General features: G+C 35.7%; 3 protein-coding genes and 1 long non-coding RNA gene across 4 annotated transcripts; 1 reads left to right on the top strand and 3 right to left on the bottom strand.

The window, feature by feature from the left end:
* Positions 1-755: 755 nt before the first annotated feature.
* On the bottom strand, positions 756-1,283 carry LOC149400863 (uncharacterized). The gene has a single exon (XM_089610527.1). It carries the CDS (start codon positions 1,281-1,283, stop codon positions 756-758), a length of 528 nt encoding a protein of 175 aa, XP_089466653.1.
* An 8,953-nt stretch (positions 1,284-10,236) lies between these two features.
* On the bottom strand, positions 10,237-11,409 carry LOC149400862 (uncharacterized). The gene has a single exon (XM_089610525.1). The coding sequence runs from the start codon at positions 11,407-11,409 to the stop codon at positions 10,237-10,239; it is 1,173 nt and encodes a 390-aa protein (XP_089466651.1).
* Positions 11,410-22,441: 11,032 nt separating this feature from the next.
* Positions 22,442-22,974, bottom strand: LOC149400861 (uncharacterized). Its single transcript, XR_016296715.1, has 3 exons — positions 22,845-22,974; positions 22,625-22,734; positions 22,442-22,518 (listed from the first exon to the last, which is right to left on the bottom strand). It is a non-coding gene; the product is annotated as an uncharacterized LOC149400861 (long non-coding RNA).
* On the top strand, positions 22,708-23,865 carry HSFC1 (heat shock transcription factor C1). The gene is made up of 2 exons (XM_089613255.1): positions 22,708-23,097; positions 23,193-23,865. Exons 1-2 carry the CDS (start codon positions 22,882-22,884, stop codon positions 23,802-23,804), a joined length of 828 nt encoding a protein of 275 aa, XP_089469381.1. The 5' UTR covers positions 22,708-22,881; the 3' UTR covers positions 23,805-23,865.
* The last annotated feature ends 3,854 nt before the right edge of the window (positions 23,866-27,719 follow it).

The following is a 27,719-nucleotide window of genomic DNA, read 5'->3' as shown; positions in this document are numbered from 1 at the left end:
CAGTTGCAGATTCAAAACCCTAGAACATCTTGGAAAAAAAAACCCATTATTATTTAAATGACTTCAGATTAAGATGTTGAATATGCTTAACTAATCAATAATTTAGGCTACAGAGAAGGCAAACTATGTTTAACTTCTATCCAGCAAATTAACTATATTAGGATCACGAAGATACGAGATAAATAGAAATTCTCTATATCTGGGTCCACTTCCTGAAATATTTCTATAATATCATTCGTCACGTAATTTTTTTTGTGTGGATAGAGATGTTTGAGTAAATAATTAAGGGTCAAAAGTCCTATATATCTGGATTTATCTTCCTAGAATTAGCTCAATTTAATAAGGCATATTAGATTTGTATCTGCAAAAATTTAGTGCAGATCGACTGTGTATATGATTAACCCATAACACAGCTGACGCCTGACGCTTTGAAATACTGTGAATTACTTTAATTTATTCAATGTTCAACACTCGCAAATTAATTTCAAAGTCGTTCACCAGTCCAATTTATACATTTTAGCTAGCATATGATGAGCTCCTCTAAACTAAATAAATAAATAATAAAATAATCATTTATTTCTTAAGGAGTATAAGTAATTAATTTGCTTGCATCATAAACGGCAAGAGTGATGTTTCAAGTACTGTCGTGTTTTGTTTTTTTTTTTTGTTTTTTTTGTTTTTTTGAACCGTGGGCGGGACCACGGGAGAAATATATTAAAAGTCATCACATATGGCGGAGGAAAATCGTGGTTACATCAAGGACTAATACCACGGCGATCGGTCACGACCTCGTGATAAGCACAAGGAGGAACCGATTCCAACCACCGGGCGCCCGAATCAAACTTTAAAGCAAAACAAGCTAAAGTATGAGCAACCTTATTACAATCACGAGGATGAAAGACAAAATCAATATACTCAAAGTTTGGCCGAAGCAGAAAGATATCGCTAATAATAGTTCCAAGCTCGGAGGTCGGGATGCAGTTGTTTCGAATAACCGATATTACCTCAAGACAGTCGGATTGAATGATGACCTTTTTCCAGCCCATATCGAGAGATAATAATACCATACCTTTAAGAATCGCCGAAGCTTCCGAGAGTTGAGGAGAGAGGCCACGGAAAAGCACGTGGGTTTCGGAGCAAAGAACCATTCCTTTTGGGTCACGAGCGACACATCCCATCCCGATTCTTCTATTCTTTGGTTGAACCGCGGCGTCAACCGAGACCGCAACGGACCCGGTCGGAGGAGGCTTCCAAATATGCTGCCGACTATCACACGCCACCATGTCGTGTTTTAAACTCGGTCATAGAAATAATTGTATTGATTTATTATCATCAACTATATTGTATGTGTATATAAGACATATGTTGTCATGAATAATACATGTTTTTTCAACGAAATTTGTAGAAATTTGATGTGATATTATGGAACTTTGTTTTGATGCATTAATAAGAACTTCTCCTTCCTAAATCAGAGTAGTTAGCTTTATATTCAATTTCAGATTTCCATAATTATTTCACAAATTTGATTGTCTTGTGTATGGGTTACATGATAAAGACACCCTGAAATAAATAGCACAGAGGACACGTGAGCAAGGAAGCCATAAATTTAAACTTGAGGGGATTAATATTAAAAACAAAAAAGTCCAGGTGGACTAATTTATAAATTTTTAGGTAAAATGTATAAAATAAATTAAAAAATTAGTTAAAAATACAAATAATATTTTTTTTGACGGGGAACTATAGCCCAACCTTGACACCTACTGGCTTCGTGAATGTTAATAATTGACCAATGATGAAATCCGCCTCAAATTTTACCTAAGTTGGTTTTAAAAGAATCCAAAAGAAAAGAGTATAGAGTTTTTTTTGTTTGAAACACAAAAGGTAGAGATGGAGGTGGCGACCTTGCCTCCCCCGCTGCCTCATGTTCGGATTTTCTAGGTCGTCCAGATCGGCATTTGGCGCAATCCACTAGAGCGACCTACCAGTGCAAAGCACTGGCCCCGTCAAAGCAACTCCACCGAATGCCTAGTATAGTTTCAGAAGCCGGAGGTCACCCAATCCCAAGCGATTCTCACCCCTCACAATGTCACACAGACAATTGATTTTTGGGGGAATCGAACTCGGGACCAAGCCCTCCAAACCCTTAGGAGTTAGCTTGGAACCACTAGACCACAACACTCGGTGGTGAAAAGAGTATAGAGTGGTAGTGAAGTAAATGTTGGGAAACTAGTAAATCAAGACAATACTACAAATGAAAAAAAAAAACACACACACACACACACACCAATTTTCTTTTTTCTTTGTTCGCATGTTTTGTTTGAAGGATTCTTTTTAACTTTTTTTTAATTATGTAAGCATTTATTGTAAAATTATACAAATTTATAAGCAGCTAAATGATATCAAACTTACTGTTTATTAAAGAGATTTGTAAGTAACTAGACCACTTTAAACAAGATTTGTAAGTAACTAGACCACTTTAAACATTTATTAAATAATCAACATTTATTTAATTATGATTAATTAATCACTAATTCTATTAAAATAACTAATTGATAAGCTTTTCCTAATAACCCATGTACATTAATTGTCAATAAATGTTATTAATAAAATCGATGGCTAATTAATTATAATTAACAAAACGTTTACTATTATGCAAATTAAAAGTTTCTATATGACCGTATAACTATAGAAACCATAATTATATACAAATTGTTTCATTTAATTCTCTAGAGGTCAAAGTTATTAAACCTAACAAACTTCAGATATAATGAAAATTATAATGATTTCATAATTAAAAAATTTCAATGCTATGATTTATGTTATGTAATATAATTGTGACGAGTCAATTTATCAAACCGCTATACTTATTTTTACCAAGGCAGTAACCAATCACTTGCCTAACAAGTCAACTAATCACCAAGCTAACAACAACAATCTAGGCGGCAACAAATAGTACCAAGATAGTGACAATGAAGATGAAGAGCCACTATGGTAATACAAGTAACAAAGTCAAGGTACGTGGAAGGTGCAATTTTCTCGATATGCACCAAAGAGAACATAATAAGAACATAATGTTGTGTTTTCCGTGTGATCAGTCAAGACACTTCCTCAAAAATAAGATTTTTGTTAGCAAAATACTTGCAGCTAGGTACTCACCTACAAAAAATTGAAATGGGCAAGCCACTAATCCCGATTAAAAGCACCTCCAACTACTCTACTATCAAATGTAACAATCAAATTTCTCAGAGCATTGTACTTATCTCACATTTATCACATATCATACTTATAATTTTCATTATGTAAGAAAATAATTCTCCTATACGTGTAAGATTAATTATAATTTCTAAATTAATGTTTTTATCAAGATGAAGTAGTATATATGTATTTATATTGTAATGCTTAAATTTATGTTTAACTTACTTTTAAATCAGTTTATATTGATTAAGTTTATAACACCTTTCAAGTGAAGGCCAAGAAGTTTTGAAGTTATAGTTTTACCTTATTAAAGCTAACATGTTTAATTTCATTTATTAATTTTTTTTTTTTATATTTTTATCTAATATTTAGTTAGGAATATGACACATATACATTCTGTGTTTAAATGAAATGTCTAGTTTAACCTTTGGTTTTAAAAAATGTCAAGCTTATATCTTCTGTCGAATTATAGTAATGAAAGTATATCCTAAAATAGATAAATGTGCCACACATATTCTTTTTATTGACTTATTATTAATGTCGACTCTAATATTTATATGTAAGCCCTATTTTACTCTTATTTATATTTAATGTTGCCTCACGTCTAGACCACATCCATGAAAATATTTTCACGTCTAAACTTTACTGGAGTACAATTACTGGCTTGTACCTAATTTCTAGCGAATGAATAATGATAAAATGAGATTTATATAGAAATATCAGAGTAAACATAAATGAAAAATCAATAAAATCATTGATTTGTACCACGGTTATCTACTTTATGGATAATTTGTCACTTCAATTAAATAGAAGGTATAAACTCAATATTTCTAAAAATCAAAGATTAAACTCGACATTTCACTTAAACTAATAGTTATATGTGTCTTTTTTCTTATTTAGTTTGATAAACACTCATTTTTAACTTACTATGGCCTCTAATAATAAATATTAAAAAAAAATCTCTTACAAGGTAACTTTTTAATTTAATAAGGTTTCCCTCGAGGAGATCAAGTTACTGAATTTGACAAATGCAATATTTGCTATATATTCTATAGAGGAAATTGTGGCAAAAAGACCCAAAGTTTTTGGGTTATAACACTTAAGTTCCTAATGTTTAAAATTTATGGGAAATAATTCACAAAGTCAATTAAGTGTACCTCCGTTGCAACCTCAAACGTTAAAAATGGATGTCAAAAGAATGGACGGTCCGATGTATTCCGGTTTTTTAAACCAATTTCAAATCAATCTAAAAATTTAATATCATCAATATATCAAATTAAAATAATGTATAATATAACAAATTGAAAAGAAATCCCCGTAAACTAAAAGGAATACAAGCCCCAAATACGAACTCAAATCCCTAATCCCAAATCACCAAATCGCAAAAAATTCTAGAGAGAATAGTTGTCGTCTGTTCGATAGCATCGGAGAGACAATGTTAAGGCATGAATTTGAGGCGATGAGTGAACAAGAAGCTGAAGAGGCGGGCTTTGAACTGCACGAAGATGAGTACGCAGACGATGGAGATGATGAAGAAATTACGCATCCACGACAATAGTGGTCTAACGTGAATGAGGTTTGTAATGAGCAACCCGTCGACGATGAAGGGTCTGACGGTTTATGGTCTGAGAGTGACCTAGACAGCCTATGCAGTGAGGATGAAGAGCAAGCCGCGAAGCGGAGCAAGAAAGAGTACAACTCACGCTCAAATAACTCTGATTTCAAGTTCAAACTTGTAATGATATTCCCTTCGATGGATGATTTACGATATGTACTCAGAGAAGAGTTCATTAAGGCTGATCGAGAATTTCGATTTGTTTTCAATAACAAGACCGAATTGCGAGCATGATGTAAGGGCATCGGTTGTCCATGGGTCTTGTACGCTAAGATGCAGGGTTCAGATTCGAGTACAGTTAGAGGGAATACATTTGTGGATAATCATGATTGAAGCATAGTTTTTGACAACAAACTTGTCACAAGTCAGTGGTTATCAAAACACTTTCTTGAGCAATTCCGACTCAATCCACACATGGAGTATAACTGCTTCAAAGAGATGACATCATCAACCAAGTACAACCATCTCTCTAGCAGTGTTTTTATAGGGCGAGGAAGATGGAGATAGAGATATTAGATGGTAATGGGATGAGCCAATTCGCTGTTCTTGACGACTACTATAGACAACTAATTGCTACAAATCCAGGTATAGTAACTAAATTATGCATATGGCTGATGGATTGATTTTGTTTTGTTGTATAACTAATGGAGGGCTTATGTTGTTATGTGAATCCAGGTTCTACTGTTCTGCTAAAAAAAAACTCTTATCGATGGGAAGATAGTATTTGAAAGAGTATATATCTGTGTCAAGGCATGTAAAAGGGGTTTCAACAAGGGGTGCTGCCATTGTTAGGCTTTGACGACTGCTTTCTGAAAGGTTATTCCAAGGGCATGCTATTGGCTACAATAGGTATTGACTCAAATAACTCCCAGTATCCTGTTGTATTCATTGTAGTTGAGAAGGAAAATACTATGACTTGGACATGGTTTATGCTACTTTTTCGAAAAGATCTTCATGTTTAGAACACAACCGGTTTCACCATGATGAGTGACAGATAAAAATGGTTAGAGAAAACCTTGGCAGATGTCTTTCCAAGGAAGAGCATAGGTTTTGTATACGCCATCTTCATTCAAATTTCAAGAAGGAGCACATCGGTTTGCTATTGAAATAATTGCTATTGGCATGTGCACGAGCAACCACTGTACCAGAATTTAAACAACGAATGATAGAGCTTAAAGATGAAGATGATAAGGCACATGAATGGTTGTTGAATAAAGAACCATCACAGTGGACAAAGTCTCATTTCCGAGTGGACGTTAAATGTGACATGCTTCTCAATAACATGTGTGAAAGTTTTAATTCAGCGATACTGCCTGCAAGGGATAAGCCAATAGTGACCCTGCTTGAGAAGATAAGATATTGGCTTATGTGTAGATTCGCTAGCAAAAGGATGAAGGTCAGAATTCGGTGTAAGTAGTTGGTAAGCAGCTTTTGGCTTTTATAGAAACATACAATAAAATAGCACGACATTGTATGCCAAAAGTAACTGGTATTAGCAAGTTTCAAGTAAGTTTGTATTTATACTAGTTTATTCTGTTGACTTAAGAGGCTGTATTAATATTTGACTGGTAATATTCTTATCTGTATTAATATTTGACTGTATTAGTATTAGTTTCAGTTTATACTAGTTTATTATGTTGATTAAGAGGCTGTATTAATATCTGACTTGTAATATTCTTGTCTGTATTAATATTCGACTGGCAAGTTTCAGGCATGTTTCATGTAATAAGCTTATCTATATTAATATTTGACTGGCAAGTTTCAGGCATGTTTCATGTTTCTTGGGGCTGAGAGTTTTGCTGTTGACTTAAGAGCAAATGAATGTACATGCCAACTTTTTCAGTTGACTTGAATTCCATGTCCACATGCATTGGCATGTATTTGGTCTTGTGGTTTCCATCATATGGATTATGTTGATGGCTAGTATAAGAAAGAGCCGTACGTAGTTGCATATTCTGGAATGATTGAACCAATGACAAGTCCAGATAAGTGGCCAGACATAGGTTTGAATCCGATACTACCTTCTCTCGAGCAAAGCTTACCTTGGAGTCCTAAGAAGAAGAGGAACAGACACAACGACGAAATTCCACCTGAATTTGGACCTGATAATGGAACAAAACAAAGTAGAAAAGGTCAAGTGAACCATTGCAGCAACTATAAACAGGTTGGTCACTCTAAGAGGTCTTGCCTAAACCAGACTGTTGAACAGGTATGTTTGTGCATATATTTTTGACTTTTTGAAAAAGTGTTGTAGTTTGTGAGCCATATGGATTTTTTGTGATTCAGATGTCGGCTCCCAAAAAAGAGGAAGACCATAAAAACGAACCCAACACCGGAAGCAGCATGAGAGAGAAGCATCGAGGACTGCAGCTAGGACAGGGACAACGGCCACTTAATCTTAGGCATGGATTTGGACCATTTTTTGGTATAGTTTATGGTTAACATGTAATGCCTTATAATGGCCTCATTTTGGTATATTTAATGGTCTGTTTTGTATAATGTTCAGGTCTTTTGTAATGTCTTATAATAGCCTCATTTTGTTACTGTATGTTCTATTTTGTTGACACATTTTATCGCCTCATTATGGTATTGAAAATGGCCTCCTTTTGGTTTTGTATATGACCTGTTATATGGCACATTTTATGGCCTCATTTCGCTATTGAAATTCAGTATGTGTTTATGGCCAAACTTTTTGTTTACATTGATTGAAAATACTATTACATATTTCAACATTGTATTGACCAAAACAAACAAACAGAATCGTCATTGCTTCTTCATTGAAAGCTTGACTACATAAACTACATTGATTGCCCATACACAATCATAGCCACTACACTGAACAAAACAATAACCAAAATAACTACATAAACTAAACTCCATTGAAAGCTTTAACATGTACTCATATTGCTTCTTCTTCTTTGCCCATCTTGATTTTTCCGATTTCGAATTACAATTGGTTTAATCGTTTGAGCAAATTGGGTATCACTTGCTTCGATCTTTTGCAAATTTCAGGGTCTAGCCACTGAAAGTAATCACATCCAGACTGAACATGAAGAGAAGAAGAAGAAAATTAAAAAAATCAACAGAATTACATTTTAAAAAAAATAAAAACCAACATCGTTGTATACCTTACCTTTGTAGCAACCCAGAAACCACCTCCTAGGATTCAAATCAGTCCACGAAATTCTCTCAACCACTTCTACGCCACATGAACATATCCGACCCTTAGACCATGAAAATTGGATCTTTGAAGTCCTTTTTCACGACTGCGTGACTGTCGTCGACCCAAGTTGCTCCTACCGCTGATGAACGATGAGTTTTTATCTTCCATGTTCTTGATTTTATGGTTCGGAAGGAGATAAAAATCGCGAGAGTTTGGAGATTTAAGTTTTTCTAATTCGGGAATTCGTTTCTTTTTATTAGTGTCGAGTGTTTTTGTGTATTTATTCTCTGCTTTTATTTCATTTAATAAACTTAATATTGTGTAGAAGAATTATCAATTACACACGATTATGCCACGTGTTTTGACCAAGGATATAAATGCCGACGATTTTCTCCGACAATCGCCGGCAAAGTCGTTTTCGGACAGCCAACGGCGGGAGAAAGTCTTGATGTCGTTTTTCCACTTTTTGTCGTTCGAATTTCAGCGACTTTCGGCGAGTTTCGTTGCTAATCGCACAAGCTTAAGGTGATTTTAACAAAATATCAGCAAAGATTGGAGAAAGTCGGCGAGATTTACTTAAAAAAATCGAAGTTGCAAAAGAAGAAGAAGTTACAGAAGAAGAAGAAGGAGAGAGAGAGAGAGAGAGAGAGAGAGAGAGAGAGAGAGAGAGAGAGAGATGTATATTATCCTTTTTTTCAATGCAATGTTCACATGCCTCGAGGTTAAAGCAAGTGACCCTAGTGCCTATATCCAATAGTTTATTTTTTATATATCTATATATATATATATATATATATATACACGTTATCAAAGAATTTGTTTTTGTTGGGAGAGAATATTATTTATTAAATTTAAACTGATCATAAATAAATTATATTATACATGTACACAACTATATATAATATGTTGATTGATCAATCCTATATATTAATCGTGTATCTTCAATTATTTTATTCATTATATATATATATATATATATATATATATATTATACATGACTATAAATATATATATATAAAGGATAGTTAAGTATTTTTTGAACATTTCTCTTAAATACATGTATATATATACACACACACATATATATATATATACATATATATATATATATATATAATGAGTAAAGGAATGTGTCAAAAAATAAATATATTAGACATACATATAATTAAACTCTTAAAAATATAATACATACATTGTCATAAACTTTTAAAATAAATATCATATATATATATATATATATATATATATATATTAATATCTTAAGTATCATATATTTTACAAATTTAAAATTGAAGATATATATATTTAATATATTATACCACTTTTTTTCCGTTCGATTTTCCGTCGACTTATCAGTTTTTCATTGAAAACAGCATTTGAAAACGACATATCAGTTGTGCTTTTCCACATTTTTTCCGTTCGATTTTCCGTCGGCGTATCGATTTTTCGTAAATCAAAAGACTCGAAAGGCAACGAAAACGGCATTTGAAACCTTAGTTTTGAGATCCATTTTTAACGGTTGAGGTTGCGACGGAGGTACACTAAATTGACTTTGAGCATTATTCTCACAACTTTTAAACATTAGGAACTCAAGTATTATCACCTAAAAACTTTGGATTTTTTTACACCATTTCCTCCATTCTATAAAATTATCACTCTTTTCATAATGATTGTACACGTAACAGTGGATTTTTATTTGCTCATTCAATTTTCGTATGAGAATCATTCAACTTATTGCTAGTCTGCTACATAGTTGACTGATTATCTCCTGTCACATAGATACAAAATAATTGTTTTCACACTGGTGGGATATTTATGACTACGAGCACTATGACGTGTCCTCATTTTATTAGCACTTTCTTCTTTATGGGTAGATTTACAAAGTTAGCAAATCTCTAAGATATATTTTATAAAGAAAATTCACACAACATAGATATTTAAGAATATGGCTATTACTAATATCTCGTCCCTGTTTGGTGGGTTCACTTTTTTTGTTTTGTCTGTTACTAATAATCAAATTTTAATCAAACAACCACGATCGTAAACTACTGGGATATATGTATGATATTTCTACCAGTGCATGCTCACCAATGACATATCACTTTATGATTATTAAAAAAAATTCCAGATAAATACGAAGGAGAATAAATGCATATTAATGGCTATTTTACAACTATTTTTTTTTTAGGAAACGTGGACGGGACCACGGAGATTATATATTAAAAACTCTCACTTAGATGACGGAAGAATACCGTGGTTACAATCATGGATTAATACCACGGTGGTCGTTCACGACCTCTTGTAATGCACAAGGAGGCACGAGTCCCAACCACCGGGTGCCCGTAACATGAATAAGTGCAAAGCGAGCTATATTATGGGCGGCTCTATTACAATTACGAGAGTGAAACAGAAAATCCAAAACCAAAAAATTAGATGATAAGACCTTGATGTCACTAAGAATCATTCCTAACTCCGTCACCGGAATAACGCCGCTCCGAATAACCGAGATAACCTCCAGGCAATCGGATTGAATAACAACTTTCTTCCATCCCATATCACACGCAAACAACATACCTTGAAGAATCGTCGTGGCTTCCGCATGAGGATGAGAGTCCTTGATTCCTCGCAGCGATCTCAGAAACCAACACCACTCCTCTGGAGTCCCGGGCAATGCATCAAACACCCACCACATCCTCGTGCGCGTCGATAGCCGCGTCGACCGAGATTGCAACCATCTCTTCCGGCGGGTGCTTCCACGAACGAGCCTGGTCAGCAGCAATGTGCTGCTTGTGGACGCTTGAGGCGCATTGGTAATCATCGACATAGCCGCATGTCCATTCCACCAGATTGCTCGGCGCCCACGCGCTCTCCCGGCACACATATTATTCATGTGGTTCCATAATTCCCAAATCAAATCGACAAAGATTTCAAGATCACGTACCTTAAAGGACTCCATAACTCTCCAGAAAATGCCAATCATGTCCGCACCACTCGCTTCACGCACCACCTCCTCGAAGCCTCCGATTTTCCATACTTTTCGAGCCCATGGGAAGCCCCAAAAAGCATGAAAATCGCCATCTTTAGTGACGTGTCTCCGCTCAAGCACCGGCCGCACCGGGACCCACCCTTTACACACCCTCCAAGTGAAGAGCTTAACTTTGGGAGGGAGTTGTAAACCCCAAAGTTTTTTCCACCAAGCAATATTACCGGAGGGGGAGGAATGACCCGCTGCGACCACTGCGGACATAGCAACACGATACCCGCTCTTAACGGAATATTCGCCATCTTTTGTGTAGTGCCACTGCAGCGTGTCAAGACCTCCGGAGCGGCTCACGGGGATCCCAAGGATAGCTCTCGCATCTTCACTAGAGAACATATTAGATATAAGTGGTCTGTCCCGCTCACCGCTCGTGGTTCTAAGCTCCGACACTTTCATCTTCGAGGGAATTTGGGGGGATCCATAAGACGGAAACTAGGGGGCCGGGGAATCCACTTATCACTCGCAACCGACACCGACTCACCATCTCCAACCTTCCATCTCGAGCCTTCAATAATGAGCCATTTTCCCTAACACAAACTACGCCACACCAACGACCCACTTGGCCCACACGTAGCGTGTAGAGCCTCGCCGTTCGGGAAGTAGCTGTCCTTAAAAACGCGGTGAACAAGGCTGCCCGGTCTATGGATAAGTCTCTACATGCTCTTGGCTAGAATTGCTTGGTTGAATTTCCCGATATCCCGGAAGCCAAGACCCCCCATCCGACTTATGCACGACGAGCTCATGCCATTTGCACCAATGGATTTTCTTCTCTTCACCATTGTCACCCCACCAAAAGCTAGCTACCGCTTTATGGATGCAGTCAATAAGGTGTCGGGGGAGACATAAACAACTAGCTACGTAACTCGAGATAGCTTGAAGGACCGCTTTTATGACTTTATCCTCTCCAAAACTCTTTCACGGACCAATGCGAACACTTCAATTTTCCTCCTTCCCGTGAACGTGGGCAACCCCAAGTATCGCTGGTGACAAGGCGTAACGGAGACTCCAAGCAGGCGCGCAAGATCTGCCCCGTAAGCCTCATCAACCTCGGAACCGAAGCAAACATCCAATTTCGAGTAGTTAATCACTTGGCCCGAAGCTTCCGAGTATACCGAAAGGCACCGAGTAACCACTTCGCTCTCCTCTCTGTTGGCTTCAAAGAAGACGATGCTATCGTCTGCAAAGAATAAATGGGATATAAACAGCCCCTCATAACCGAAACTCACACCCCGAATAAATGGGCTATTTTACAACTATTAATTTTTGTAAATTAAACGTGTCTACAAAATACTCGAAAAATGGTAAATATGTTAGGAAAAATGGCATGAACTAGCCAATTCAAACTATGGCTTTTGCAAAATAGCCATAGTTTCATTAGGTTAACCAAAATAGCCATTACTCTCATCCCTGGACTAAATTAATCCTGCCTGGATTAAATTTAATCCCGATATTTTGTGTGGATTAAATTTAATCCTGCCTGGATTAATAATCGCAGCTTGGCTATTTTGCTTATACTTGATAAACTTTGGCTATTTTGCAAATCCTTAAGTTCTATTTGGCCATTTAGCCGCTTGACCCAATATGTTAATAATTGGTAATAGCATTTATGAACAAAGAATACTTATGCAAGTGAAAAACGTTGAAAGAATATCAGAAGGATTTGAAAAAAAAATTAAACAAACAACCAACAAAAATAATAGAGAATAATTTATTCTTATTATTTTGGAAGAAACAAACTCATTATATTAATTGGATTAATAAAAAATATTTAATTGAATTCAACCGTATACAAGTAGAAAATTAATGTATATATGAGTAATAAAGGCAAATAAGTCAATTACTATATATTAATATACGTTGTTGACTATTTACTAACTATTAACGAAATTATCACGTTTTATTATAGTTTTATAGTTACATTGCTATATATATATATATATATATATATATATATATATATATATATATATATATATATATATACTATTTATCAATTAAATAAACCCGCAAATCTTCAATTTTTAACAATAAAGTTGCGTTACTAGTATACAATTAGTGTAATAATTTCTTAAAAAAAGAAAGATACGTGGTTTGATTAAAATTACAACCCAAGTTTTATATAAAAAAAGGAAAAGAATACAACCTAGGTCTAATTGAACAATCGTGGTTTGATTAACTCACAAAGTATGAGATTAAAAAACTACAATAGGTATATTACAATCCTAGGTCTCTTCACCACGATGGTGCTTTGACTTTGATCAACTCAATGAAAATATAAGACTACAAAAAGTAAATTAGGAGATTTCGACGCTCTCCATCATAACATTTCATTAGGATCATCACTATTATCGCATCATCAAGTCTCTAAATTCAAAATGTTAGTTCTTTACGTGGCATGGTTTTAATTTAGCAAAAATGTGTGCTTTACATTGATCAAGACGATGGCGCAACTATTTGTCCAAGATTTGGGTTGCACAAGACACGTGGCAATCTGTGCAAACTAAACTAAAAGATGTTTCTAGCCCAAATCATACGGTGGTTGAACATCTTTATGATGATTGGAGTAGTGATGATGAAATTGATGTTACTGAGGCAGATATTATCAAGAACTACTCCTTGTTGCCTGATAAGTGGCACGTTGTTATTGACAACAATAAGAAGCTGAGTCAAAACGTTACCAATATGAAGCTTGAGAGATGTAACTTGCTTGATCAGTGAGAATTACGAATTATCTGATACTGTGGTTATGTTGAAGGATCATATAACACGAGCTTATAAAGCCTACTCCGAGGCATGTGAAGAGCTGAGCCAACTAAGGAAGCATGTGAAGATGCCGAATTTTGGCTCTAGCAATCTTGACTCCATCCTTGCTTCACAGAGGAGGAGTAGCGGCAACAGAGGACTTGGATTCCATGGCAAGTCATCACAGACTGAAACAAAGTTTGTGAAAACTAATGAAAGCAAGAAGAACTCTACGGCCAAAAAGATATTCCAACTGCAAAAACAACCTACTCTCACCACCAGTAGGAAGAAGAATAAGAATAATAAGTGGATTTGCCACTACTGTGATAAAGCTGGTCACATCAAGTCTTGCTTTTCAAGTACCTGGCTGATCTACGGCTGAAGAAAGTGAAGAAATTGGCACTTGTCAGACAATAGTGGAAAATTTAGTAGAAGAAGTGTCTCGTGGCTTACAGTTATGCAAAAATTATACATGAAAGAAGCTGGTATTTCAACAATACTTGCTCATGGCGTATGACATGTGACAAGAACTGTCTCATCAACTTGAAATCATGCAAGACACCGAATGTGACGTTTGGTGATGGTAAAAAAGGCAGATTCATTGGCAAAGGTACACTCCAGGTTAAAGGCTTGCCACAACTTGAGAATGTTCTTCTCGTTGATGGGTTGAAAGAAAACCTTATCAGGTGAAAGTCACTCGAAAGGGAATTCAAGATTATTCCCACCTGAGTGACCTCATCCATCTATGCCCCATGGAGTTCAGACTCGGTGAAGTAGTTAGTCCTTTTTATGAAATGATCCCTCACCGGGGTTCCCACAGTCATCCTAGTGCGAGTGCACTTACGGGTGAGCTCTATGCGGGCTTGCTCGCTTTGCATCCCAAACATTTCCTGCAGCGAGTCAAGGATCTCCACGGCAGTCTCCTTCCCTTCCATTTTTGTTCGCAACGCATCAAATATGCTTGCGACCATGTATGCCATAGCTTTGTTGTTAGCTATGACCCATTTGTCATAATCATCCCTTAAGTTCTTGAAGGCATTAAGAGCAGGAAAGGGAGGTCTCTCTTTAGTGAGGATAAAGCGTATGCTTTCACTCATCAGCACGATGTTCAGGTTTGACTTTCATTTCGGGAAGTTATCACTAGTGAGAACGTCTTTCGATAATAAGGTCATAATAGAGTTCAACATGATTACTACAATTTATAACAGCAATTATTAGCAATATGAAAATAAACAACTATCAAAAAAGTTTAGGATATAAAAACATAATGCATAAGCATGGGGGAAAAATACTAATCATTAAAAAGACCCAGTTTTTATATTCCATGGTAATTTACCAATAGCCACAGACCGTTTCACTAAGGTGACGTAACGAAGTGTACCTAGCGAAAATGAGGACCATCTCAGATTAGTAAAGCAGTCGTGGTTCACGTACATTCATAACTATGTTTTACTAACTACCAGTTTTATAGGAATCGTTGGCCATATGAGACAACCACCGGTCATCTCATACTTGAGTCGACCCAACATTTCAGCAGACAAAGTTTAGCCCTTGTGTGCTAGGGAAGCCTAGGTTAGAGACGAGATCCACTTCTCCACCTATCTTCAGAAGCACAACCTTGGTATTGGAATGCGCTTACACCTTCCGAAGAGAATGGACCACCATGTCTAAAAAACTGATGGTCATAAGGCGAGCAAGACCACTCTCACGGTGTTGTGTTAATGTTGGAGACCTTACAGACTCAATATACTTTTAGTATTTTAATTTTCCTATTGTTAACATTAGTTGATCCACTCGAGTTAACTAAATCGTATTAAAAACTCGAGTATTTCTAAGTTACCCTTAAAATCATAAGTTTCGATATAGCTTAGTTATTAGGAATTTCGTGACATCTAGTCTTGATTATCTTCCATCACGGAAAAGCTTCCAGTTGGGAGGGAAGACATCGTCTTTTATTAACCCCCTAGCTTAGACTCTTATCGACTTGGTGACAAAGTTTTCCGATCCATTCAACTCTAATCAATTCTCATTGTGACCATCATAGCGACCCCGGTTAGTGTGTCGTAATGGTACTTAAACGACACATTTATAATCAAAGTCTGTCCGGGTCGTACACTTACCACATGTATAGAATGCTCGCACGTCGTGATCAACTTTCACTAGTGTTCCCCATATATGACTTTAGATACAGCTGTCCAGGCATGTATCAGTCATCGAGCATGTTTTAGCAACACCGCCTGAACTCAGGTGCCCAACACGTGATTCAGTTTAATACAAAGGCTGTGGATGATATTTGCTATTGATTTTGATATTCATATCTCAACCTACTAATCATATGATGCTAATAAAATAAACCATTATTCTATTTAGTAATCATTTATTTATTATTTCTCGTGGGCAAGAATTCCTAACACTCTGTATTATTGAGAAATAATTTTCTCATTGCATGTTTGTCAATCAGGTCTTATTACAAGATTTATTTTCTTGTGGTTGACGTGGAATTAAGGGGGAGTGACAAGATGTTTAATGTTGAAGATATATGTGGAGATTACTCGTTCATAAAGCTTGCCTCTGTGCACCTACTTCTGCCATTATCAAGTCTTAACCTCGTTCATAAGCTTATGTTAACATCTGAATATTATCGATGTCGCCGCCGCCATAGAGAACATTGAGGAGACTTTTCCGACTCCTATTTTCGTCTAAGAGGGTCTTGCTGCGAATGTGGATCAGGTTAGCCCTAATCTTAGTGTCCATTATGTTGATGGTTCTATTGTTGTCTCTAAACTTTGATGGGTTCAAAGACTGGTGAGGAAGTGCCAGATCAGATACATACAACTAAAGGGGAATGTCATTTTGAGAACCTTAACCCTGCTGAAGTACCTGAGCCATCATTAAAGATGTATCAGAAGAAAGAGAAAAAGAAAACTTCCCAGAAGTCTACTCCGACAAAGAAGATGGTCGAACAAGTACTTACCATGGAAGAACGCCTTGAACTTCAAGAAAATGTTGCTCATTCTGAAGAAGAAGATGATCCTTATGAAGCAATTGTTTATGAGTCTGAGCCAGTCCCTGTGGCTCAGTCTTCTGTTGTGATATTGCTCAATTAGAGCAAGTAACAGAGGAGGTCCCCTCTAGGCCCTGGTAGATTGTTGATCCCAACAGAGGTACACCAAAGTAAGTCACCTTGCCACAAGTTTTTCAAAAATTGAGCATTGCTGAGCTTATGAAGAAGAAGACCTCTATAAAAGGGAAGGTCTCTGGAAGATTTGTTTGGAGGTTATGTGTCTGAGATAAATCATATTCTTTCTATGTCATTTGGATTAGCAAATCCATATGTCGAGTGAACCTGTAATGGGTCCAAAAGACAATGTCGAAGGTTTAGATCAGGGTGATGCAACACAGTGGGGGATCACATGCCTAGTTCTTGTTGGAGATTAAGCATGTTGCTATCGGTCACGAACAACTGCTCTGACACCAAATTGTTAGTGAAATACCCTTATTGGGAATACGAATCTCTATAACCATGCTGAATATAAATAATTACGCTACCTAGCTAATTAATTATACGATTATATGGTCTAGATTTGTTTAAATGAGTAATAAACATTAAAGAGCAGTTCAAGCAACCAATTTGTAAGAAATGAAGGGAATATCATAACACTTACGGGTTTGAGTTTAGCTACAGAAACTTCCAATCGAGTTCTTCAAGATCCAATTATGAGCTCCAGTTACTTGATCTTCAAGATTTGGTCTCCGGTCTTGAATCTTTGGGAACAACGACTGGATTCTCGTCATTTGGATCTCCAATGGATGACACCATAATATTTCAAGTCGTAATCTCCGAAGGAACAAGAATAAAGTGTGGGCCAACGACCACCGATTTACGAGTTCAGGTCGTGTCGTGTTTTTGAGATTGGAATCACGAATTCCAAGGGAGAGGGAGAGAGAGAAAAATCGGCCACCACATAGAGAGAATGGTCGAACTTTTCTTCTTGTTTTTCGTGTAACACACGTGTGTCTTTTTTGTGTTCTCCATGACTCCTATTTATAGTGGTAAGATTGAGATATTTTAGGAAGCCATTAGGATTTCCTTATTCTCCTATATTTTTTCTTATTCTGTAGTTAAGTATCAACCATTAGATCTTGACTACAAAGGCTACTTTTTCTCTCATCCATCATATTAGAATCTAAGATATTATATTTTCCTTATTTTTCTTCTATATTTAGGGATTCTAGATATTTGAGAATAATAAAGACAATATCGTATTTCCTTATTTAATGGAAAGAATATCTCAACTTTTATTAGTCTCCTAAATATTATGAAATTATCAATGAGAGAAAATAAAAGACAATATCCTATTTCCTTATTTAATTGAGAGAGAATATCTCAACCATTATTCTCTCCTAGATATTAGGAAATTAATTATGGGAGAAAATTAATGACAATATCTTATTTCCTTATTTAATGGAGAGATAATATCTCAACTATTATTATTCTTTCTCTTATTTATTTAATTACCTGATTTTTTTCTTTTCATAAATCTAGCAACTAATAAAAGAGAGAATATTGGGTATTTAAACCATAGTAGGCGACCATCATAGGTGTACTAAGCCTAAGAATTTTTTTAATTTTACCTTGTCCATGAGGCCCAACTTAAAATTCAAATAATTAAATACTTGTTCCAACAATAAATAATTAATTCCACAATAAATATTTAATTCGGCAAATAGACAAAATTCCGAATGAATGCTTCTAAGACAATTTACAACTGTGAAATTGTAAACAATAAATCTTATTATTACTTGAGAGATCTTATTCATTTTTATCAGAGCCGACTTGGGAACTACGGACCTAGTAACAGAAGCTCCCACAAATCTGATTAAAGTAGACGAAAAAGTCATTTATCTCATTTAATCGATTCGTCAATCTTGGTGACACTCCACAAAATGAACTAAGACTGCACTATTCTTATTACTAGAATTATATTTTACTCATTGTAAGAGTGTCCATTGATATAATCAGTTCATTAGCTTAATCCTCAAGGATTAACTCGTACTGAGAAAGGTCAATTATTATGTTATACATTTCTTGATACATATGAGCCATAAGCATTGTTGCTTCACCAGCGCAAGATTCTTTCGTACGTACTATAAAAGTTTACACAATCACTCGGTTTCGAAATCAACCATTAGGTGAGTGAATATTGACCTTATTTCAGGAAGGCTAGATTCTGTCTCTGCGAATCACTTTCTGCTCAGATCATATCCTGAATTCTCAAGACATAAGTGTTCTGACATCTTCAAATAGCCATTAATGAATCATTCAAAGAACACTTAATACCACCCAGAAGTCCATGACCACTTCAGGATTTAGACTAAGTCTCACTGTGACCATCATAGCGATCCTTGTTAGTGTGTCGTAACGGTACTTAAACGACACATCAACAATCAAAGTCAATCCAGATCGTACACCTACCAAAAATGTAGAATGCTCCCACCAAGTGATCAACATTCACTTTTGTTCCACATATATGATTTTAAATATAGCTATCCAGGTGCAATGACTGCATCTCTAAGAAAACGTTTCTTGCTAAGAATAAGAAGAAAAATGTCACAACCAGTGATACCAATGTTCACATGAATGGTATATGGTGTTTGTTCCAGCAGATTACAAAGAAATGGAACTTGGTGTTACACAGGTCTGTAATTCACATGATAATGTTGCAAGAGGAAATGCATACAATGTCACCGATTTTCATCCTTATGAAGGAGTCCATGTTTTGACCGTCTATGGCTGAAAAGAAAAGAATTTATTGTTCACCTACTGTGAAACTGTTGTTCGGGAAGTTGTTCCACATGGTGTTGTTGATAAGAACATAAGGTGGATGTTTGTTTGACTGGATGGTTTCGAAAACAATGGATTGATGTAACTATTCCCTTCACTGAATTATCAACAATGCATTCCCTGCTGGTTGGGATAGCATACAAGAACTTGTTCCTCAAACTTCATCGGGGATATGTGAGCAAGTCTCTTGCTCTGTTCTTGTATGCTTTTGGAAACGAAAGGGCCTTATTGTTCTCGGGAAGAAAGTCTATGATCAGATTACTACGCACGCTTCCTTGTTCAGGGTCAACCATCTCATTGGTTTCCCATATTTTATCTGTGAGCTTCTCATTGCTCGTAATGGTGATCTGAAGACTGGCAAGGAAAACTTCTCTTGCATGCTCCTTATCTTCAACGCTGACCACGAGCTTTTCATATACAGGCATGTGGCAAATATTCAGGGGGAGCACAGTGATTTTGTTGTGCGAGAAGTTGCTCCGTCTATTTCCTTAATCTTCTCATGTATATCATTTTTCCTTTTCTTTTTCCATGAAATACAAGATTATGGATCAGATTGAGTCAGAGATCAACTTAATGGCCACTGCGGTCAAGAAGATCTCAACAAGAAGGATACACCTCTCGGCCCACAAACGTGTGTTGAAATGCCCAGCTGAAGACATTGAAGCCAGAAGACCAATATGAAGAAGAAGATCGCTCTGAAGTTTGTAATTCTATTCTTCGTTTATTTATTAAGTAAGTTTTTTTCTATGTTGTTGTCAACCTACACTTATTTACACCCTTGTCTTTTTATGGAAAAATGAGGACTGATTTATGTTGAACAGTTTTATTATGTTGGGTTGTAATGCTTCTAATCTTGAACTACTCAGTTGCTTTATTGTTGCTAGAAGTACTTTGCGTAATGTCTGTGTTGTTTTTCCAAAAATTTCAGGGGGGAGATTGTTGGTTCTTTCTGTGGCATGGTCTTAGTTTGGCAAAACTGTGTGTTCTACGTTGTTCAAGACGATGGTGCAACTACTTGTTCAAGACCTGGGTTACAAGACACGTGACAATCTGCGCGAACTTAACTAAAAACATAATATTTTTAGTTTCGATTTTTATCGAGATACGATCGAATTTGGTTTCCTGATCGATTTAATTAGTGGAGATTATGTTATTGACGCCTATAAAACCCTCTAGGATTTCATTAGGTCAATTGACGCTTTTAGGTCAATAAACACAGACCTTAATATAAAAACAGTCTCTCTAACGGAGATCTACATCGACAACTGATTTATGATAGATTGCTACTGTTGTGCTTTATTTGTACATAGTGTATGAATATGTGTGTTTGCGTTGATACGCTGTGAAGATTTTCGTGGGAGGATCGTGCGATCTTTAGGAGGAAGAGTCGCGTGGAAGTGAAATGGAGTCTCAGATCTGAGGGGAGTTTATATTGCAGTTTATCGGAGATCGGAGGAGACCACTGTTTGAGAGGGAGTTTGCAAACTCGAGTCTTTGTACCTTTGATTATTATAATGAATTTCTTTCCACCACCGGACGTATCGGTCATCTTGAATATGTATTTTATCAACGAACATGATTACCAATTTTGTATATTTTTTATTGCGTCTTGTTTATTTGCTTGTTTGATTGCTTACTTAATTATTCTAGCACCATTAAATAGTTATTTGAACCGACATAGTTGAACCTTTCTTTCAGTACCTCTCTGTATACTTATATTCATGCAAACTCGTTAACTGGGAGAAAAGTAAAAAAGAAAAAGAGCGTTGAGGTGGATGGACGGAGACAATAAGCAATATATAGATTTGGGAAGGATAAACGTTGGTTCCCATGGCCCAAACACTGCGTCCCAAGCGATATCCCGAGAATTATGGACCGTACACGTGGCGTGGTAGGAAGAGGCCACATCTATCTAATGTAATTGTAGTACCTTTACTGTTTGTTTTCTTGCTTGCCTCCAAAGCCTAATAATCTCTCTTTCACTTGCTTTATTATCATTAATATACAATAACAATATATCTCCATCTCCTCACTCAGCGCGTGTTCTTACGCTCCTCCCTCTGCTCCTCCTTTTGCTTTGATTGGAAAAGATGCCATGCCACCACTGTCAAATCTTTTACCGTTATCAATTTTTTTTGGGAAAATAACACATTTATACCCTGTGTTTTAGTGAAATGTCGAGTTTAACCCTCGGTTTTCAAAAATGTCGAGTTCATACCCTCTGTTTAACTAAAATGACGAAATATACCCCATGTTTAACTAAAATGACGAAATTATACCATGAAATAGACAACAGTGTCAAGAATATTCTTTTTATTGACTTTTCATTGACGTTGACTATAATATGTATATATAAACACCAATTATCTTTATTCATTCGCGCCATATATGTAATTTATTTAAAAACTACAAAATAAATAACAGTCTCTTAATCGTGAAGAACACAGAAAGAGGCAAATGGGTAAACATCGATAGTTGATAGTCATCAAAATCGCATATTCGAACAGAGAATTCAGAATTTAGAGTTACAATTCGAACACGGAATGAAGTCATTTCTTAGGAGGTATGAGTTTTATTATTTAATTTCAATTTAAGGCTATTTTTATTTCAAAATTGAGAATTTGGAAGTTAGGGCACTGATTTAGATTTGATTTGGTTTTTCTTATATAAGAGTTAATATCAATGAAAGGGAGATTTGTGACGCTGTTATTCATTTCAGGGTATAATTTCGTCATTTTAGTTAAACAGAGGGTATGAACTCGACATTTTTGAAAACCGAGGATTAAACTCGACATTTCACTAAAACACAGGGTATAAATGTGATATTTTCCCATTTTTTTTCAATACATATAAATCCCCTATCTCATGGGGGACCACGTCATCACAGCATTTCCACGCGCGTGAGCCAGTCGTCGCGCCTTCCGTTGAACGCAAAAAATATCTAAAAGTTATAAACTACCCTCTTTACAATAATTAAGAAAAAAAACTGCTGTATAAAGAGCCTAACCAAAAATAAAAACATACCATATAAGTTCACGCCACGTCAGAGCGAGTACGAGTTAGGCTCAGCCTTTTATTTATATATCTCTATATATAGACATATAACACCCCTGGCACTGAACCCCCTCTTCCACCTAAAATTAAAACAAAGAACTTAGTAGCTCACTCAGTGTTATCTATATTACACGCACAGAAAGAGAGAGAGAGAGAGAGAGAGAGAGAGAGAGAGAGAGAGAGAGAGCACATCTAGTTATCTTTCCATATATATATAGATATATGGAATGATGGGGTCAACGACTCAGAGCAACGGAATAGCGGCGTTCGTGATGAAGACGTACGAGATGGTCAACGACCCGAGAAGCAACGGTCTCATCGCCTGGGGACCCAACAATAACAGCTTCGTCGTCTCCGATCCACTCGATTTCTCCCATCGAATCCTTCCTTCCTTCTTCAAGCACAACAACTTCTCCAGCTTCGTCCGCCAGCTCAACACCTACGTACTCACTCAACCCACCTATACATATACATACACATACACATATACATATACCATATACATACGAGGCGACCGACTTTTGTTTGTGTGTCGCAGGGGTTTCGGAAGGTGGATCCGGACAGGTGGGAGTTCGCGAACGAGTGGTTCCTGAGGGGCCAGAGGCACCTCCTCGGGAACATCGTCCGGCGGAAGCTGCCGCCGGCTCCGACTATTCCGGCGGCGGCGACGGGGAGCATGCCGGAGGTGGCGGCGGAGATCGGGAGGATGAAGGAGGAGCAGAGGGCGGTGGAGGAGGAGATTGAAGGGATGATGAAGAGGCTCGAGACCACCGAGATTCGCCCGCAGCAGATGATGGCCTTTCTCTACAAGCTCGTCGACGATCCCGACATCCTTCCCCGGATGATGTCAGCGCTCACCCACCGCAACCACGCTCGCACCCTCAGACTCCGACCTTCCCACACCGACGGACCGTTTCTTTTCAACTCTCCTTCTTCTTCTTCTTCCTTCTCTTCCTCTTCCTCTTCCTCTTCCTCTTCCTCTTCTGCCGCGTCGGCGTCTGCCTCGCCGCCCGAAGATCCACCGTCCGTTTGGTGGATCTCCGACGGTGGAGAAGGGGCACTAGAACAAGGGCAGATTGGGTATTTTGACTCTGGTTCGGTACCACCGCCTTATCCCTTTTCTTTGTTAGGAGGTGGATTTTCATTTTAGTTCACTTTTTTTTTTCATCCCTTAATATAACGACATTAAATAATTATTTGTCCTTTATTCTTATCTTCTTCCTTCTTTTCAATTCTTGTAGTTTTATTTTTTAGTTTTTTAGGGTTTTTTTTTTCTTTTTTGTTTATTGATGTGTTTGATAATTTGATGTATTTTTTTTTTCTTCAGGATAATAGATACAAAAATAAAAGGGTGCGAGTGGATATGAATAGTTTGTAGTGTGCTTGTGTTGCGTCATGGGAATATTGAGAGGAGTTTTTGTATTTTATGTATATCTTAGCTTAGCTTAGGTAGCCAAATGCATAGCTTTTCATCAGGCATCAAATTAAAGATGCCTACCCTACCGAATTCAATATATATATATATATATATATATATATATATATATATATATATATATATATATATATATATACTGACGGTCTAACTACCGTTGAGATTGAACCACAATTTTCACTTTGACACTTATATGAAATTATCAACTAAATTATTCTAAATACCACTAATATTATTTAGTTTAAAAGTGCAATTTTTTAAAGGGGGTTACAGCCCCATAGACCTATATATGATTTCATGCCTGTATATATACATATAATTTCATCAAACAAATTTCATACCTATTACATCATATCTATCCAAACTTCGGCGTTAGAATAGGGAGGGACCAAAAATTCCAATTCTGATCGGCCAATGAAAATTTCAGACACTAATGTACTTCTGATTCCTTAAATAAGATAGAAATACTTGGAAGTTATTGGAACAACCCAATACTGTTTGTTTTTGAAAATTTTCTGTGTTTTTATTGATAAACTTAGATCGTTCAATTAATAACCAACAGCTCAGATTACCTGCTTTTCATAGTCAATGACCCATATTTTTACACTAATTTTAGGTTAAAAATTAGTTTTGCTATTTTTTTTAATCAGAAACTTTCTCCTTTAAAACGAAAATTCTAGTTATGGAAAGTCGAGAATTTTGGTCCTTAACTGTCATAAGTCTTCCTTCTATTAAGAACCGAAAGAGGAATTCGAATGGAAGCGCACTTCCGTCAGAAAGCCCAAGTTTATTCATATCTGATTTTTATCTCCAACTTTTATTAACTTTGTTTTTTTTCCTATAAAAAAATGTGCTGCTCCCACCACAATTGTGAGCTTAAAATGTAAAACTCCGAAAGCTCGCTCGATACGACATATTGAAATGAAAGGAACAATATCTTGTGAAAAATATACTAGCAGCTGATAACACATTGATATCATTGTTCTTACATAGCATACCAAAATATGCAAGTGCTACTTCATACATATGAGGATATTGAGAGTATTTTCTATCATTCAAAATTATTTTTAAGAATTTGTTTATAATTATTCGATAACTACATCAATAATTATAGTCTAATTATATAATAATTAGAAATCTAGGTCAAGTCTTACTTGCTTCGAAAATTGCCATTCCTTAAACTAAAAGTAACCAATATATTAAACTATATTAACCAAAGTTTACCAAAATAATTGATCTTCGTCAAACTTAATTTTTTCGAGCTTCATGTTCACAATTGAAAATTTTCTCGGGTAAATTAATGAAATCAGCCACTGTAGTTAATGATATTAAATAATTTTATATGCCATAGCAAAATAAATTGTACAAAGTTAATCATATTAAAAATACTGCATAATGAACAAATTGTGTACGTAAGTTTAACCGAGATTAACTTTGTTATTGTGATAGTCAATTTAATTTACATATGAAGTATTTATGGCTAATCGGTGTGTAGGAATATTTGTGGAATCTTGAAATATTTGTTGACTCAATAATATTATGTTCTTAATATATAATTTCATAGTTGAGCTATAAATTTAGTAAGTGATGATATGCGTAGCTCTCCCTAATTATATTGCTAATTGTATTAACTAACTAATATTTTTATGCAAATGCGTCGCACTAAACATTTATCTGTATAAGATGGTGGTGACAATAAAGAGTTTGAATTGATTGTGTCTGGAACATAGTTAAGTATAAATAAAAATCAAAGGATAACATTCATACTTAAAAACGAGTTGCTCATATACAAAATTCAAATCACAAGTGCCACGGAAAGGTATGTTTATATATTATGCTCCTCTTTCTTTTTATATATGTTCCTTAATTTTTATACTTTTTGGAAATATACATGGCTTAGTAGTTATTCTTATTTCTATAGTACAATTACTCCAGATCTTCCCAGTCAAATAATCATACTCCTCAATCTTCCCATTTATCTTCCTTAAATAAGTTATCCACATTTAATATAATTAAAGTGATGATTATTTTGGTGTTTCTTCATGTCAACGATCTATTCACAGTAAAGATTGCAAAATTGAAAATGAAAGGTCGATGATCCATTTTCAACACCTACAATCACGAGCGCAAAAGAAGATAAAAAAGTTCCGGAGATGATTAAAAATATGTATTAGGTAGACAATATGCTGTTTATAGACTAAAGATGGTTTAACATTTAGAAAAATATAGGAAGGAGATAGAATTTATTCGTTCTACTTAAAATAAAAATCAATATGTGTGGGTAAATAGAATTTACTATCAAAACATAGCTTTGCACCAATTTAGTGCAAGAAATGATGTCGGCTGAAGTACTTTCAAGTTTTAACACCAAAAATATTGGCTCCAACGTCAAAACGACATACATCGAGGAATTACAAAACTTAATTTTTGAACAACGAACAAAATTCAAATATAGCACATGTGCTAGTGTGATAATTTCAATCATAAATATGCGACCGTATAGCTTTATTATAAGAATTAAACAACTAAAAATGCTATGATTATGATTCACAAACAAGATTGGAAACCTCAACATTTCTCCCAAAATTTCAAAATATAACTAACTATGAATAAACACGACGATCACAACCCCAAACATGTTACAAGATAATCATACATAAATGTTAAAGAAAATGCTAAAAAAACGTAATATATGATAATGGCTATGTATTGATTGTCACAAATATAATTGCGGAATCTATATTTAGGACTATTCTAAATTATAATATAATTTCGAAATCTGTTAATTCTATTCGTATAATATAGTATAATATATGTGCCGTATCATTCCTCCAATTGATTGCTAATATTAATGCCAAAATATCCATATATCTACTGCAATTTAAGTGATAACGAAACATATAGCACTGGTGGGTCTCACCACTACACAATAACTATAAAAAAAAAAAAATGCATAGTGATCATTTATAATATCATTAATTAAGTAGGTCTTACTTTTTAAATCGATGTGCTCATTTATATAAAACGATATTTAGTATAAAATTAGAGAGAATGCATTGGAGTAGGAGATGCGTGTATGTATCCTCTCACACAACATATATGCACATGAAATCTATACGTTAAAAAATGCACATGTTTGTTGAACCGTAAAATCTTCCTTTCCCAATATGAATATATAATTATATATTTTAATCCATCAAACTATATACGTGTTGATCTCCAGAGCAATGACTTAAATCTCTTTACCCAAACCAGAAAGCCACGACGCCAATATGTAATGCACGTGTAGTTAATATTTCATTTTTTAAAACATCAGGCTCACTCACTTGAGCACGAACAGTGGAATAACATTAATTATTGATTAAATTATGTATTAGCTCTCTAATGTAGCGCCACGTAAGTTTAAATCACGTAGGTTGATAGATGGGCGGCCAGCAAAAAAACAGAGGACTGGTCCCCAAAAGACTCGTTGCCATTCGCTTACAGAGCCAAGATTGTGGGGCGGTGATAGTTGTCGCAACTTTTATAATAATAGTAAAAATAACATCACACTTCACAAGCGCAACGTTTATATATCCGAAATAAAGTGTAGATTACATAAGGTGGCAGTATTTTTTTTTTTAATTAATC

This window comes from Urtica dioica, chromosome 4 (assembly GCF_054948205.1).
Source record: "Urtica dioica subsp. dioica isolate 48M chromosome 4, U.dioica_male_clone48M_v1_H2, whole genome shotgun sequence".
In the NCBI taxonomy this organism is placed as follows: Eukaryota; Viridiplantae; Streptophyta; class Magnoliopsida; order Rosales; family Urticaceae; genus Urtica; species Urtica dioica.
The sequence above is the reverse complement of the archived record's forward strand: the minus strand, read 5'-3'. Positions and strand labels throughout refer to the sequence as shown.

Excerpts from the sequence above, each read along its gene's own strand:
- HSFC1 (XM_089613255.1), top strand. The coding sequence starts at position 22,882 with ATGATGGGGTCAACGACTCAGAGCAACGGAATAGCGGCGTTCGTGATG. Across the intron at positions 23,098-23,192 it reads TCCGCCAGCTCAACACCTAC|GGGTTTCGGAAGGTGGATCC; the intron begins GTACTCACTCAA and ends TGTGTGTCGCAG.
- LOC149400863 (XM_089610527.1), bottom strand. The coding sequence starts at position 1,283 with ATGGTGGCGTGTGATAGTCGGCAGCATATTTGGAAGCCTCCTCCGACC.
- LOC149400862 (XM_089610525.1), bottom strand. The coding sequence starts at position 11,409 with ATGAAAGTGTCGGAGCTTAGAACCACGAGCGGTGAGCGGGACAGACCA.